The sequence below is a fragment of the Dipteris shenzhenensis genome, chromosome 30 (genome assembly GCF_047967505.1).
Source record: "Dipteris shenzhenensis isolate YYH24624 ecotype China chromosome 30, Dip_SZ_1.0, whole genome shotgun sequence".
In the NCBI taxonomy this organism is placed as follows: domain Eukaryota; kingdom Viridiplantae; phylum Streptophyta; class Polypodiopsida; order Gleicheniales; family Dipteridaceae; genus Dipteris; species Dipteris shenzhenensis.
Window position 1 is genome coordinate 38,493,813 of NC_141625.1, and position 15,426 is coordinate 38,509,238.

At 46.5% G+C, this 15,426-nt stretch overlaps 1 protein-coding gene across 3 annotated transcripts in view; it reads left to right on the plus strand.

Annotated features, from left to right (window-relative positions):
• Positions 1 to 15,426, plus strand: part of LOC147882082 (Radical SAM superfamily protein) — a 66,943-nt gene that overhangs the window by 36,383 nt on the left and 15,134 nt on the right. For all 3 annotated transcript variants that reach the window (XM_087401838.1, XM_087401839.1, XM_087401837.1), the window contains 3 exons: positions 3,810 to 3,913; positions 4,176 to 4,315; positions 4,426 to 4,562. In XM_087401838.1, coding sequence (XP_087257964.1) covers positions 3,810 to 3,913; positions 4,176 to 4,315; positions 4,426 to 4,562 — 381 coding nt within the window. The remainder of the gene's footprint in view (positions 1 to 3,809; positions 3,914 to 4,175; positions 4,316 to 4,425; positions 4,563 to 15,426) is intronic.

Genomic DNA, 15,426 nt, shown 5'->3' on the forward strand with positions numbered 1-15,426 from the left:
TACCTCTCCATCCTCCTCCTCTCCATTCTCCTTCACTTCTACCTCTCCATCCTCTCCATCCTCTTTTACCTCTATCTCTCCATCCTCCTTCTACAGTCTACCTCCCATCCTTTCTCACGAGTCACTTGTGACCTCTCCATCCTCCTTCTCACCTCTCCATCCTCCTCAATGCCGAGAGATGCTTATTGGGTCCATGTCTCCCTCTTGGATAGTTATAAAGGAGGCGGTGGCTCCAAGAAGTGGAGATGCAACTATTGCGGCATAAGCAAGACGGGGTCTGTCACACGGGGGTGAAAGACCATCTAGCAGGTGTTCCCTGCAAGGATGTAGGACCTTGTGAGTTCGTGCCTACTGCAGTGAAAGGTGGCCTAACAGAATGGAAGCGTGCGCGTATGGCAGCCTTGGCTGCAAAAAGTGGAGGACAAGGGCTGCAAGATGAAGAAGAGGCTGCTGACACTGAGCCATTGGATGATGCCAGCACATTGGGTTCTGCAAAGAGAAGTAGAGGGGCATCAACTACATCGAGCGCGGGTCCTAGTGCCACAAGAACACCCTTGCCACATGGATCAATTAGTATGGATGCTAGTGCGGGAAAAAGAGGATCACTGCAAAGGTCTAGCATTCAAGCACGCTTGCAAAAGCAAGCAGTGAAGGAGGCCACTAGTGAGCTCACAAAGCTCTTCATACAATGTGCAATACCCTTTCATGTGGCGAAGACTACACGATGGAGGAAGGCCATGAGAGCCGTAAGCCGCATTGGGTATGAATGGGAAGGGCCTACATATGAGGCCTTGCGGACAAGAGAGCTAAGAAGAGAGAGGGAATGTGTGGAAGACCAAATGAAGCCCTTGAAAGAGACTTGGAAAAAATATGGATGCACACTCTTATGCGATGGATGGTCAGATGCACGCAAGAGGAATGTGTACAATATTTTAGTGTCTTCTTGCAAGGGAACCATGTTCTTGAGAGCCATAGACGCTTCCACTGCAGGTAGAGTGATTACAAGGCTGTATATTTGGGAGCATTTACGGGCAGCCATTATGGAGATAGGTGTTGAGTATGTGGTGCAGGTGGTGACAGATAATGGCAGCAATTGTGTGTCAATGGGTGCCATGTTAGAAGATGAGTTCCCTAAGATTGTGTGGACACCCTGTGCCTCACATTGCCTTGATCTTTTGATCGAGGACCTAGGGAAGATACCTTGGATTGATGCCATCTTCTCCACAGCCCGCAGTATCGTGAAGTTTGTCACGAAGAGACCCAAAGTCCTCAGCATCTATCGTGCTTACAGTGACCTTGAGCTATTGAAACCTCCAACCACAAGGTTTGCTTACATGTTCATAGTGGTGGAGAGGCTTGTGCGAGTGCGCCAGGGCTTGTTGCGCACGGTTGTGTCTCGGGAGTGGGGAGATTGGGATGATAGAGGCCAAGCAAAGTCTATCAAATTTTTTCGCATGATCATGGATGAGTCTTGGTGGAATTAGGCGGAGGCATTAATCAAATATATTAATCCTATCTACACGGTGCTTCGCATCACAGACATGGAGGGAAGCACATTAGGGCTCTTGTACGAGTTTATGGACAAGATTGGAGAGGCCCTCAACAGAAACACTTCCCTATCGCCTGATAAGTAAGACTTTTTACTTTTGTAATATGTATAATTATTGCAGTTACTAAATGGCAATTTGTTATCATGAAGCCTGGAATTTTCAGATATATATTATGTATGTACTATTATCTATAGTCTATGAATTTTGCATGCATAATGCATTCTAATTTCTTGTGGCATGATTTAGGGTTGAGTCCATCCGTGCTATATGGAATAAGCGGTGGAATTGGTTCCACCGCCCAATCCATGCGGTGGCACATGTATTGCATCCGCTCTGGCGCAGTCGAGCAATATGAGAATGACAAGTTGGAGGAGGGGATGCAACAGTATCTACAAAATTGGACGGGTGGTGACTTGGAGATGCAACGAAGACTGGAGGATGAACTTCTATTGTTCCGCAATCACAGCCTCTCCTTTGGTCGACCTACAGCTAGGCTCCGAGAGACACAGTTGCAACCTGTCTCCTGGTGGGAGAAATATGGCAACTGTACTCCTACTTTGGTAAGAGTCTAAGAGACAAGTTCCAACGCCACTAGTTGGAGCTTAGTCGTTAAGTAATTTGAAGTTTTATCTACTACAAATATGTTTCAAGTTATCAAGTTCCTGATACTTATCTCGGCTTAATTGGCTTATGGCAGAAACGCCTTGCTATACGTGTTCTCTCACAGGACTGCAGTTCCGGTCCTTGTGAGAGGAATTGGAGCACTTGGGCCCTCTTTCACACAAAGAAGAGGAACAGATTGAGCACGGCTCAATTGGAGCGGTTGGTGTTTTGTCATTGCAACCTCCGTCTCCTTGAGTTCACCGCCGGCTGCCCCGAACCTCGCCAAGTGAATGTAGACAAGGTGGACGTGGAGAAGATGGAGGTCATACCAGATATCCCACGGGAGGAGCTGGACATATACACCATGTTGTATGAGGAGCTGTCAGCACCAGCACACCACACACGATCATACACTCAACCATCTGGAGATGGTGCTAGTACTTCAGTTGCACCCGATGGTCCTGATCCTGATGTTGATGATTCTTCTTCAGACAGTGACACAGATGCCTCGAACTTATCTGAGGACGCAGAGGATGACGATGACGAGGAGTCCATGGATGATGCAGATGATCAGTAGTCCTGCTGCTTTTTTTTATATCATCCATGAGTGCTTTTATTTTGAGTCTTGCATGACTCATGAGTCATGAGTCATGAGTCATGAATCATGATCATGAAATTTGTGGACCATGAATCATGATCATCTATGGAGTCTGGACATTGAATACTTTCAAGTTTCAAGTTTCAAGTTTCAACTTGTGTGCTAAGTTTAAACTTTTAAGTACTTCAAACTTCTAAATTTCAGATTCTTGTAATGCCAAACTTGTTAGTCATGACTCATGATACATGTTGATTTCAGATTATTGAAGCATCATTCAAGAATTTAGAATCATAAAGGCATGAATCATGAATGATGCATTGATGCTTGAAGGCTGAAGCCTGAAGCTTCAGCCTTCAAGTATAGATAATTGTAATTTGTATTATGTATGATTTGCACTCTATTGATAATTATATTATGTATAAAAAATAAATTTTTATACATAAATTGTATCATATTGCCGTTTCTTCGTTTCCGTTTCGGCGGGGCCCGGAAACTCCGTTTCTTCCGTTTTCGTTTCTTCCGTTTCCGTTTCGGCTGGTAACTATGATCGCTAGTGTAGCCTCCAGCTCACGGATCCGCTTGTTGCCAGCTAGCAAATCTATTGTGTACTGCTTACCTTTTGGGTGTTTTGTATTGTGTAGCTAATTTATGCTAGAGTCAATTGGAAGGGCCACAGAAAGTTGCATTTTCTTCTGTAAAGGCTTTTACATGCATGACAGGGGTTGGATTCAAATGTGCAAAAGCAGAACTGTAAGGGGCTCAAGGGATTAAAGAATGGATATTAATTTCTAGATCTGGTCCTTTCATTCAAGGCTTGATAAACCTTTCTTGATGCTTATATGATTGTCTGAAAGTTGTCATATTTCAGTTGTAGTGTAAATTTGGTTGTGCTTCTATGTTAGCTGCTGTTGGTTGAGAAGGCCTGAATTTGGATCAGTGATAATAATGTTCATTTGTATCTTTATTTTCTGTAAGCTGTGTTGTTTTATAATCTTGAAAGTCCAGGAAGCCTTTCTTTCAGTATTCTTTAGCTAATAGTGTCTAATTGTGCTTTACAGGATCTAGGAATAGGCCAACGAATGATAACAATATCCACTGTTGGTGTTCCTAACACAATATCAAAACTTGCAACACACAAGCTTCAGTCTACGTTGGCTGTCAGGTTTTATTCAAGCTTTTGGTGGATGGAGACTTATCTGTGTCTTCGATTTACATCTGTATGGCATTGTGATCTGGTAGATTGTTAAGCTGAGGAAATTTAATGAAGATTAAGAAAACTTTACGTTTCTTATTCATAGGCCTTGCCACTTTGTATAAGCATGCCTATTACATGTCCTGTCAAATATATGATAAGGTTATATGAAATTGAGAGTTGTACCTTTAAAGCTTCATATCAAATGAGGCTGCTAACTCTGTGCTTTCAGTTTACATGCACCGAATCAGAAACTTCGTGAGCAGATTGTTCCAAGTGCCAAAGCCTACCCATTGGAAGCATTGATGGCTGACTGCAAAAACTATTTTAGTGTAACAAACCGAAGAGTCTCATTTGAATATACTCTTTTGGGTATACTCTCCCTTTCATTTTATCTGGCAACAACATGCTATGGTCTCTTTTTTAGACATCCATATTGTCAAAGTGTAACTTTGCTCATGGTTTTTCTTTGTCTTTTTTAGCTGGCATAAATGATGGAGAAGAGCATGCGATGGAGCTTGCAGACTTGCTACATCGGTGGAGGCTTGGACATCATGTGAACTTGATTCCATATAACCCTGTGGCAGATTCTGAATTCAAACGACCGTTCAAGTCTTCGGTGTGAACTCGTCTTTCACAAGATACCCCACCTTCATCCATGTGCATGCTGCATGCAAACACTCATGGACAATATATATTTTCTCATCTTGCATGTGTCCATCTTCACAGTTTTATGTGGGCATGCCTGTCACACAGATGCATGCACCAACACATGGACACACAAATGCGCATGCATGCATACAGAGATGCCACCATGCATGTATGTTTCCATCTATACATCCCCCTCCACCCCAAATCACACACACACACACACACACACACACACACACACACACACACACACACACACACGCACGCACGCACGCACGCACGCACACGCACGCACGCACGCACATTTTTTTCTGTTTTGGGTGTAAAAGGAATTTTGCATTAAGTAAACATTTACATTCATAGCTGTCCCAGAGTGGGACAGCTACTACTTATAACTAAAAACAGTAATAAAATACTTCCAACTGGGCCTGAGGAAGGTCTCCAAGGGAATGAGCATCTTGTAGAGATTGAAGCAAAGAAGCTTGAAAATATGGAAAAACATTCATTGAAGAGTGCTCATACAGTTGAATGTTACGAGCACGATACCATGACCAAAGAGCCCAATATCAACACTGGGAGAAGAAATGATCATACTCCGAGGTGGGAGTATATCTTCCAAATAACCAAAACTGCTTCCCAAAGGAAGTGGATGGAAAACGAGCTCGAAGTTTGGCCATCAATCTGAAAAAGAAATCCCATGCAAGAGGACGGGTCCAAAATAGATGCAAGTCTGTCTCTCGTGCATGAGAGCAAGTGGGGCAAGTCGAGGAAGCATTGTGCCTAGTGGCCAAGGAAGATCTCACTTGTAAAGCCCCAACCAGACATCACCATAGGAAGGCTCTTTGCTTGAGAGGGAGTTTGCTGCTCCAGATGTGCTGAAGAGAAGTTCTCCACCAAGAAAGGGACTTATTCAAATGCCAAAAGGGATTGCCATGGTCATGAATCCAATGCCATGGAAGCAAGAAGTGATATGCCTTCTTGGCAGAAAGATCCACAAATGAAAAGGAGGAGTAATCTAGAGTCTCATGATAACACCGCCAATCCAGCAAGGGGAGAGTAGAAAATAGTCGAGGGATAGGCTGAAGAGGCTGCAACAAGGTGGCCATAAACTTTTAATCGATGCAGGAAATATGCCTTGTGCGTGCACACACACACACACATGCGTCTGTGCATGCACACACGCACATGTACGCACACACTCATCCATGCATGCTCCCTCACCTACTCTTGCAACAGATGGTATGATGACGAGTGCAAAGCATTACTCCGCACACTCCGACTCACGACCCAGCGAGGGCCAACCCACGTCTCACCAGGGATTATCGTCGACTAGTCCGTCGCAAGAAGCTAGCTTTCCTGCGCCATAATGAGGATACGCTATTGAACATTCTGTTTAGTAGCAACTCCAAGGATTTCTGGAGGAAATTCCTAGAACGCCGATCCCCCTCCCCCCTCACGGACACTTCCCTCTGGCACACCTATGCACGCACACTCTATGATATCCCTGATCAGCCTCCTCCCGACCTCTCAGCCACCCCCCGCCCCAATTCTTGTATCCTCTTCACAACCCAGGGAGTCACCCACGCAGCGCATAAGCTTCATAACAGTCAAGCTAAGGATCATGAGGGCCTATGCACAGAGTTTGTTGCCTATGGCATCAAAACTCTAGCCCCCATCCTGGCAACGCTGTTCAATGAAGCTGTCTGCCACGGGTTCCCCAGAGCCTGGACCCTGAACACTATCACACCCATCCACAAAGCAGGAGATCCCATGGATCCAGGGAATTACAGGACCATCATGGTTGGACATGTTATGTCCAAGATCTATGCATCAGTGTTAGATGGCGAGGTCAGTGCTCGCGCAGAGATACAGGGGCTCAGGGCATCCGGACAGGCCGGCTTCAGGACGGATCACTCGACTTACGATCACATTTTTACACTTAGAGGGATCATTGAGGAGGCCAGACACAAGAGACAGAGAGTATATTGTTGCTTTGTGGATTTCCGCAAGGCATTCGACACCGTTCCCCGCGCCCGACTCATCGGACGTCTGCAGGAGTTAGGCTACGACTCGGCGATTATCTAGGCAGTAGTAGCTCTCTATGAGTGGGTGACGGGGCAGGTCAGGATTGGCACCAGCTGGACCCCAGAGATCACGAGCACTATCGGAGTCAAACAAGGATGTCCCTTGTCACCGACTCTATTTGGCCTCTACATCGACGAGCTCGAGACCACCATCAGGACACTCGGAGGTGCAGGCTGCTCTCTTGCGGAGACTGCCATCCAGATTCTCCTATACGCAGACGATGTAGTACTACTATCCTCTTCTGCTACTGGTCTTCAGCGACACTTGGATGGACTTCAGGTCTTCTGTGATACACATGACTTGAAGGTCAACCTTGGGAAAACCAAGGTGACGATCTTCAATTCTTCCAGACCCGCTATGCACCGAGAGCAGTTTCTCTTCGCCGGCGACCCTGTTGAGATAGTTGACTCCTACACATACTTGGGCGTTGTCTTCTCAGGCCCGATCTTCACGATGCGCCCGGCCATGCAGGCCAGGATCAGCCGGGGATACGCCGCTCTTGCCAGGCTGGAGCGACAGTGCTACCACTCCCACTTCCAGGACCCGCGGACCAAGCCTCTCCTTTTTGATTCTTTGGTCCGCCCAGCAGGCATGTACGGTAGCCCTTGGTGGGGAGTCGACCTTTCAGACACAGAGTGGGCTCGAGTTGAGCGCCTACAGATACTGATGTTTGCTTGGATGATCGGTAGCAAACCATCGGTACCACACCAGATCATTCTAGCAGAGTTCGGCGCCTCACCCCTACAGCTTGATGTGGCTTTTCAGGCTATCACCTACCTCCACAGAGTCAGGGATTTTGGCTCCTCCGCTGACGGTCGCCTCCGCCTACCTTGGTTAGCCCTATCCTCCTCTATGGCCTTATCCGTTGATGGGGACCAGCGATGCTGGTATAGTCGTCTTTCCAGTTGGTTCACCCGACTGGGCCTCGACTTAGACCGGTTGCCTCCTTTTCAGCACAGCCTCAACGCTCCACCATCTCCTCTCTCCCCCACTGACCAGGAGGTCAACCGGCTCATTCGGGCGGATCTGCTCCAGCTCCACACCTGGCGGACATGGTTTCTTTACTTCAAGCTTCCTGTGAAGCTCGACTTCTACCGCCGACACTGCCTCCAGATCTACAGGAGGGCTTCATCACACCTCCGGTTACACACAGCTTCATCTACCACATGCGCTCTGGGTCTCCCGACAGCTGCATCAGCGGACAAACTCACACATCCAGGTCCATGACATCTCGTCTCTGCTCTCAGTCCGCCCCACTGGGGTTACCGTTGCCCTCATCCACAGGGCCACCCGCCACCCCCCACGACCGAGCTCGACTAGGCCGCGTGACGTTAGAGGCCAATCATCTATCGCAGGGTTTTTTCTGACTTCCCATTTGACGGCCCCTCTATGATTGGTCTCTGACGATCACCACCTGCACATGTATACTGTATCTCCCCCCTTTCCTCCATTTTTGGTGCCCCCCCTTCTTCTTCTTTGTATCATCTGGAGGTAGACACACACAGTGTGCATATTCGCCTCTCCCTTGGTAACCACTCTGCTCTGCCGCTCTCAATACGAAGTCTGTGTGAAGAGACCCGGAATTGCCCAAGAGAGATCCTCAGCGAGTGGGGTAGGTGAATCTGCGTGTATCGTGGTGGATCAATGAAACCCTTCGCTGTGATATGTAAGAAGTGATCTCTGTAGAAGCCCAGCTTCACTGGAAGATCACTCAGTTGACCTCGTGTGATAGGAGGGGAGAGAACGGAGCATCCATGTTGTATTGGAATGGAGGTAGTCTGTCCATGTGGAGCCCTAGTCCCTCAAACCATCTCTCTGTGCGTGCATACCAGCACCTCTGTTCTCTCTCTGCTGCAAATGCCATAGAAGAGGACAGTGCTAGCCACGGTATCCTGCTACGCCCAGAGGTGTAATCCTCATACTCCTTGACTCGGTACAGATACGTGATGACCTGAAATGCAGCATCTAGCTGTAATGGGGGTGACCCAAACTCTGCCCGAATGATCTAGTGAGGAATGGATGGCTTACGACAGATAATCCGTGATAACATGAGAACTCGTAACCGCTCCACCTTGACCTACTCTATATCCGACAAGTCTGGCCCCCAGCATGGACTGCCATATATCCCTGTTGGGCGGACCAAGGAGTCAAAAAGCAACCCCTTGGTCCGTGGATCCTAAAAGTGAGAGCGGAAGCAGTGTCTCTCTAGTCTAGCCAATGAAGCATATTCTCTGCTCAAGCGTGTATGCATCGCGGGTCTCATAGTGAAGATGGGTCCGGAAAAGACGACCTCAAGATAAGTGTATGATGAAACTACCTCAATAGGGGACCCATCAAATGCGAAGTGCTCCTAGCGCATGACAGCTTTAGATGTATTGAAGATCATAACCTTGGTTTTACCCAAGTTGACCTTCAAATCGTGAGACTCACAAAAGGACTGTAGTGTGTCAAGGTGTCTCTGGAGCCCCTCTGCTGAGAAAGACAAGAGAGCCACGTCATCTGCGTAAAGCAATATCCGGATCAACATGCCCACGAGAGAGCAACCTACCCCCCCCGTGTCTGCATCACTGTCTCGAGCTCATCAATGTAGAGGCCAAACAAGGTAGGTGATAATGGACACCCTTGTTTGACCCCGATAGTGCTCATGATCTCATCTGTCCATCCAGATCCTGTCCGGACTCTACCTGAAACTTGCTCATAAAGTGTCATGACAGCCCAAATGATCTCATGGTCGTAACCCAAATCCTGTAGGCATCGTATGAGGCGGACTCTCAAAACCGTGTCAAATGCCTTGCGAAAATCCACAAAGCAACAGTAAACCCTCTGCTTCCATGCCATGCCCTTGCCTCCTCGATGATACATTTGAGCACGAGAATGTGGTCCATGGTCCCATGATCACGCTTGAAACCGGCCTGTCCTGCTGCTCTAAGTCCTCGACACTCTGCAAATCTGCTGACCTCAGAATCAAGTACTAATGCATAAATCTTGGACATGACATGCCCAATCATAATGGTCCTGTAGTTCTTCGGGCTCATGGGATCCCTTGCCTTGTGAATGGGTGAGATAGTGGTAATGGTCCAGGTCCGTGGAAACCCCAAGCAAACAGCTTCATTAAATAGCTTAGCTAAGATCGGGGTTAGGAGCTTAATCCCATATGCAACGAACTCAGTGCATAGTCCCTCATGATCCTTCGCTCAGCCATTATGAAGTTTCATTACGGCATCCTTTACCCCCTCCTAGTGAAGAGGGTGCAGGATGTGGGATGTGGCATATGTGATAGGTTAGGGACTGGCTGATTTGGGATATCATAGAGTGTGCATGCATAATCAAACCACATCTGAGTGTCAGTGAGTGGTGAGAGGGACCGTCCCTGAAGAAATCTCCGCCAAAGTCCTTAGAGTTGTTACTGAACAGAATGTTTAGTAGCTTCTCGTTCCGGCGAACAAAGTCAAGTTTCTTCTTGCGTACTAGTCGACGGCACTCACGTAGCGTCCTTGGTTCGCTCGGAAGACTGTTTTTTGGTTTCGAATCTGAGCTGACGGCATAAAGCCTTACACTCATCATCGTACCGGCTATTACAGGGTACGGTCCCAGGTGGTGGTGGGTAGGTGGAGTGGGTGGTGTGGGGGAAGGTGTGAAGAGCGGCCTCGTGTAGTGAGCGGGTGACTAGGACAGCACGATCCTCTAATAGGGGTATAAAGTCTATGTATGTGAGAAGTATGTACAGACGGCCACAGTAAGTAGGTGAGTGATGACGATCAAAGCGTATATCATGGTAGGTGGAGTTAGAACTCAACGGGGTAGAAAGTGCTGTGCGGCGGGGGGTAGAAATGCTAAAGAAAAGATAGGTATGATCAGCCCCTGAAGGGAGAGGTGCTACGGTAAAGTCAGTGATGCGAGATGTGAAGGCAGGGGATCCCAAGATGTAGTCCACAATAGTGAAGCCTCCCCCATGTGGAAAGCACATGAAGCCACCTGATGCGGGCCATTTGTCAAGACCATTATAAATAATGAGATCATGCATCCTGCCGAGGTCTAATAGGGTGTGCCCGTAAGAGATGTGATTGGTCGTTGTCTGTCAGTGGAAACTCGTAGCATACTTGCCTCCTCAAGGTCAATGTTTGGCAGTAGAGTGGAATCATTCCTGAAGTCGAGGAGTGGTGCTTGACGAGCGCTTGTCCTTGCGTTGAAGTCCCCAACTAGGAGGACTTCTCCATGGCTAGAGAAATCAACAATGGACTGATAAAGAGCAGTAAATGGGGATATCTCATCCTCCCCTCGAATATCTCTGGCAAAGTAGGAGGTCTCAGGGGGGAAGTAGCAAAATGCAATAAATAGATCCGAGTTGTTACGCTCTAGCCGAGGTAGCATGACCTCGGAAGAATCAGTCGACATTTCTCTTAAAGGATCTATGTTTGTAATATATCTGTTTGCGCTTCATGCAAATGATCGAGAGGGAATTAATGTCAAGGTCCTAGGTGAGGGTTGATAGCACTAGACTAGGAGGATCTAAGGCTAAGGGCCTAGTGCAAGAAATGTGCCTAGGGGCAATTGGAATTAAAGTATCCCAAGAGAGGGGTGAAAAGATGCATTAGAAAAGGCCCTATGATGATGACATGTGGCATCTAGATCCATCTAGGGAGATGGGGCTTGTTGGAGTTAGTGAGAGAAAGGGGAACGAGCTTTTACTTGATTTTGTTGATTTCGACTTCTCTGTCAGCTCTCACGCTCTAATAGGAATTGGCTGGGAGGATACTCGTGGTGCTACTCTGGTGATATGCACTAGATGAAGGAGAGAGTCTGTAACATTTGGTATCAGAGCTTCAGGCTGGACGAACGAGATTTGGGGCATTGGAACGCCTGTAGTGGAGAATGAAACGTGATCGACGATCGGGATAGCGTGACGCAGTCGAATTGACGAGATAGCTTTCAGAGTTGTGCAATAAATTTTGGAGGAGGCCTTCGATGCGATACGTGGATGGGCGACGCGCAGGCAGAGGTTACGGAGGGTCCGGGAGCCTGTGAAAACAAGCGATAGGTTGACGATCGCTATCTATTCCGTCGTATATCCCGCGCCTACGCTCTCTGGCTACGTGGCTGACTGGCTCATAATAAATTTTGACCTGCTTCCCTAGCGGACTCACAGTCAGAGCCCTCCAAGGTCACGTAGGCAGCTCGTAGGCTGGGACAAATTCCAAACAAAGAGCAACGCTTTGGCAGAAGAAGCAAAAGGTGAGAACATTTGCGATCAGGGAGTTACATGGAGGCTGCAGGCTTCGGGACATCTGCGCTACGTGAAGACTCCAGGGGTGTCAAATCGGGTGGCAGGAGCGAACAGACCAGGGGGCTTTCGACATCATTTGCTCCTGTTCTCGTCACTTTATTTTTTTTTCTGAACATTAGCTTGAATGGAATATTTAGCTTGCATGAAGGGATAGCCAGCCCGTATGTAGGCTTGTGGTTCAAAGCAGGGTCAGATTATGCTTGTGTATAGGCCTGTGTGCTTTAGTCAGAGTTGACTTGTAGGAATTTCCCTAGTATAGGGAAAAGCGGTATTTGGGTTATGCATGTGTCAAATGCCTAGTCAGTGTGAATCTGGGATTGCAGGTATTTCCTAGTATAGGGTATTGTGTCAGAGTGCTAGTACACTGAATTTTGTCAGTTTGTAAATACAGTATTCTAGCGGTGTTTTTATTATTAAAAAAAAAAGAAAAAGAAAACACCCATTGACCTGAATGGAAGCAGAAGAAGGAGCTTTCTAGAGGGACCCTGGTGAGTCAGGAGTCCGGCCAACCCAGCAGATGTCGCGCCCAGTAGCTCACACCTTATCTGGCAGGATTACATTACTTGAGGATGCGTTGCAGTAGTTATTAGCGCAACAGTTGCAGGCCAATGCAGGACAGTCTGAACTTAGAAGAGTGATACACAATATATGTGCTAGACCTTCTGGAGATGAGAAAGGAAAGACTCCAATGGAACCAGAGTCTAGTGTCCATAAGGTCGAGCCTAGAAAGGCTAAAGTACCTAATATTGCCAATTATAGGCCGGAAAAGTATTCTGGTCGGATGAATGACCGTAGTTTTGATGTCATTGAGCCCTGGTTACACAAATGGGACGAGGCGTTCGTTATTTGTGAAATCAGAAATGATATCAAGAAGATCCGCGAGGCCACCCACATGTTTCGTGAGGCAGCGGATCGGTGGTGGATTACACAACAAAAAGATGGTATTGCATTCACTACCTGGGAGGGGTTTAAAAGAGAATTCAGGAAACACTTCTTACCTCCTGACGAAGCATTCCGAGATTGGGATCAGTATAGAAACTTGGGATCAGTATAGAAACCTTTGTCAGAGAAATTTGTCAGTGGCAGAATACATTGATAAGTTTCGAGAGAGCGTAATGAAGGTTGATGAATCCCTATCTCAATCAATCCAAGTGAAAGATTTCATATTTGGATTGAATGATCGGATTAAAATGGAAGTTTGAGCTAAGTATGCAAACACGTTGGATGATGCAATAGCCATAGCCTTGAACTATGAAGGGAGTGGTTCTCAGCCGAGTGGTCAAGCTAAGCAGGTGAAACCAGCTGAAACTCCTAAATCAAGTACCACCATTGGAGTGAAGAGGAAAGTAACACCAATGGCAGCCCGGGCTTGGTCGAAGTCTCCCTTAAACCCAGAGCAAAGAGAAAAAGCGAGGAGAGAAGGCTTGTGTTTTGGTTGCCTTCAGCCTCATCAGTGGAAGGATTGTCCATGAAATAAGGATCGTCGGATGGCTGAGATGGTAGTCTCAGAATGCGACGTGGAAATGGAGGGAAGTCTGAGAGCGGAACAGATGCAGATTCAGCTAGCGGGATCTTTTGAGAGGTCAGTACCTTGTTTGTTATGTGTGTCTGTTGCTAAGCTAGTAACGAGTGCACCTAATAACATCCTATATAAGCCCGCAACAACGGGATATACAGCCTTTAATGATACGGAGTTAATTAAGATGAAAGGGCAAGTGGCCAATCATGATGTCATTGTGTTGTTTGACTCGGCGTCAACTCACAATGTAATTAACTCCAAGCTCGTGAAGAGGCTGAAGTTAAAGACTAGCCCATTTGACTATGCGTATATAGTCAGGATGGCAGATGGAAGTTCAACTGAAGTATGGGACCGAAGGGTTACCCAGTTGGAGCTTCGTATTCAGGACTATGCTGAGAAGCTTGATTTTGAAATGACTAAGCTTGCTCATGCAGATATAGCCCTGGGTATGGTGTGGCATTCTAGGAAGAATCCAACCATTGATTGGAAAAAGCACGTATACCAATTCAAGATGAATGATGTGCTTTGTCTTACGAGGTGAAAAAGATGTACCTCAGGGACCGTTGGTTTCCGTGATGGAAATCCGAAAAGCTCAAGAAGAGTTTTTATTCCTTTGTATAGCATTGGTAGAGCCGGTTGATGATTCTTCGGCTAGCACTGATGTTGCTCAAAGTGGTGAGATGGCAAAGCTGACTAATCTTAGAGCAGAGGAGTTCTCTGACTGTTTTAGGGATGAACTACCTTATGGGTTATCTCCAGAACGGAATGTTCAGCATAAGATTGAATTGATCCCGGGGGCAGAACCTGTAAATAGACCTCCCTATAGAATGAGTTTTACTGAAGAAGCGGAGGTGCGTAGACAACTGGAAGAATACCTCAAGTTGGGGCAGATCCAACCAAGTTTCTCACCTTTTGCTTCGCCAGTGATATTAAAGAAGAAAAAGGATGATACGTTTCACCTCTGTATAGATTATAGAGCATTGAATAATATCACTGTTAAGCACAGGTATCCGATGGCTCGGATTGATGATTTGCTAGATGCATTACATGGAGCCGTGATTTTCAGCAAGACAGATCTTACGTGTGGCTACCATCAGATCCGGATTAGAGACGAGGATGTGCATAAAACCGCTTTCAAAAGTAGGTTTGGTCATTATGAGTTGATGGTAATGCCCTTCGGACTTACCAATGCTCCAGCTACATTCGTCATGCTTATGAATGATTTACTATGTCCGTATATCGGAAAGTTTGTAGTACATTTTATTGACGATATTTTAGTGTTCAGTAAAAGCATTACTGAGCATCGTAAACACTTAAGAATAGTGTTCAGTACTTTGAGGAAAGCCAGCCTTTATGTAAATAAAAAGAAAACTATACTGTGTATGGTTAGGCTTGAATATTTAGGATTCATAATTACTCCAAAGGGGGTAGAAATGGATTCAAAGAAAGTGACTGCGATACTGACTTGGCCAATCCCTCAGAGTCTGACCGCTTTGCGATCATTCTTGGGATTTGTCCAATTTTATCGAAGGCATATCAAAGGATATTCCGAAATAGTATCGCCATTGACTGATGTGATCTTAGACAAAGTACCTTTTATATGGGGACAGAATCAACAAGAAAGTCTTAACACCATAAAACAAGCTGTGGTCACAGGACCGGTGTTGAAAATAGTTGATCCCCAGAAACCGTTGTTCCTGCAAACCGATGCAAGTGGCATTGCGGTAGGAGCAGTTCTCCTTCAAGAGGGAAGGCCAGTAGCCTTTGAAAGCAAGAAGCTTTCTTCCTCTCAAAGGAATTGGCCAACTCATGAATTAGAGTTGTATGCTGTTATCCATGCTTTGAAAACATGGAGGCATTATTTGTATGGTTCAGAGTTTTATGTGGATGTGGATCATGATACTCTGAAACATTTTTGTAAACAGCCTGACTTGAGGGGCCGCC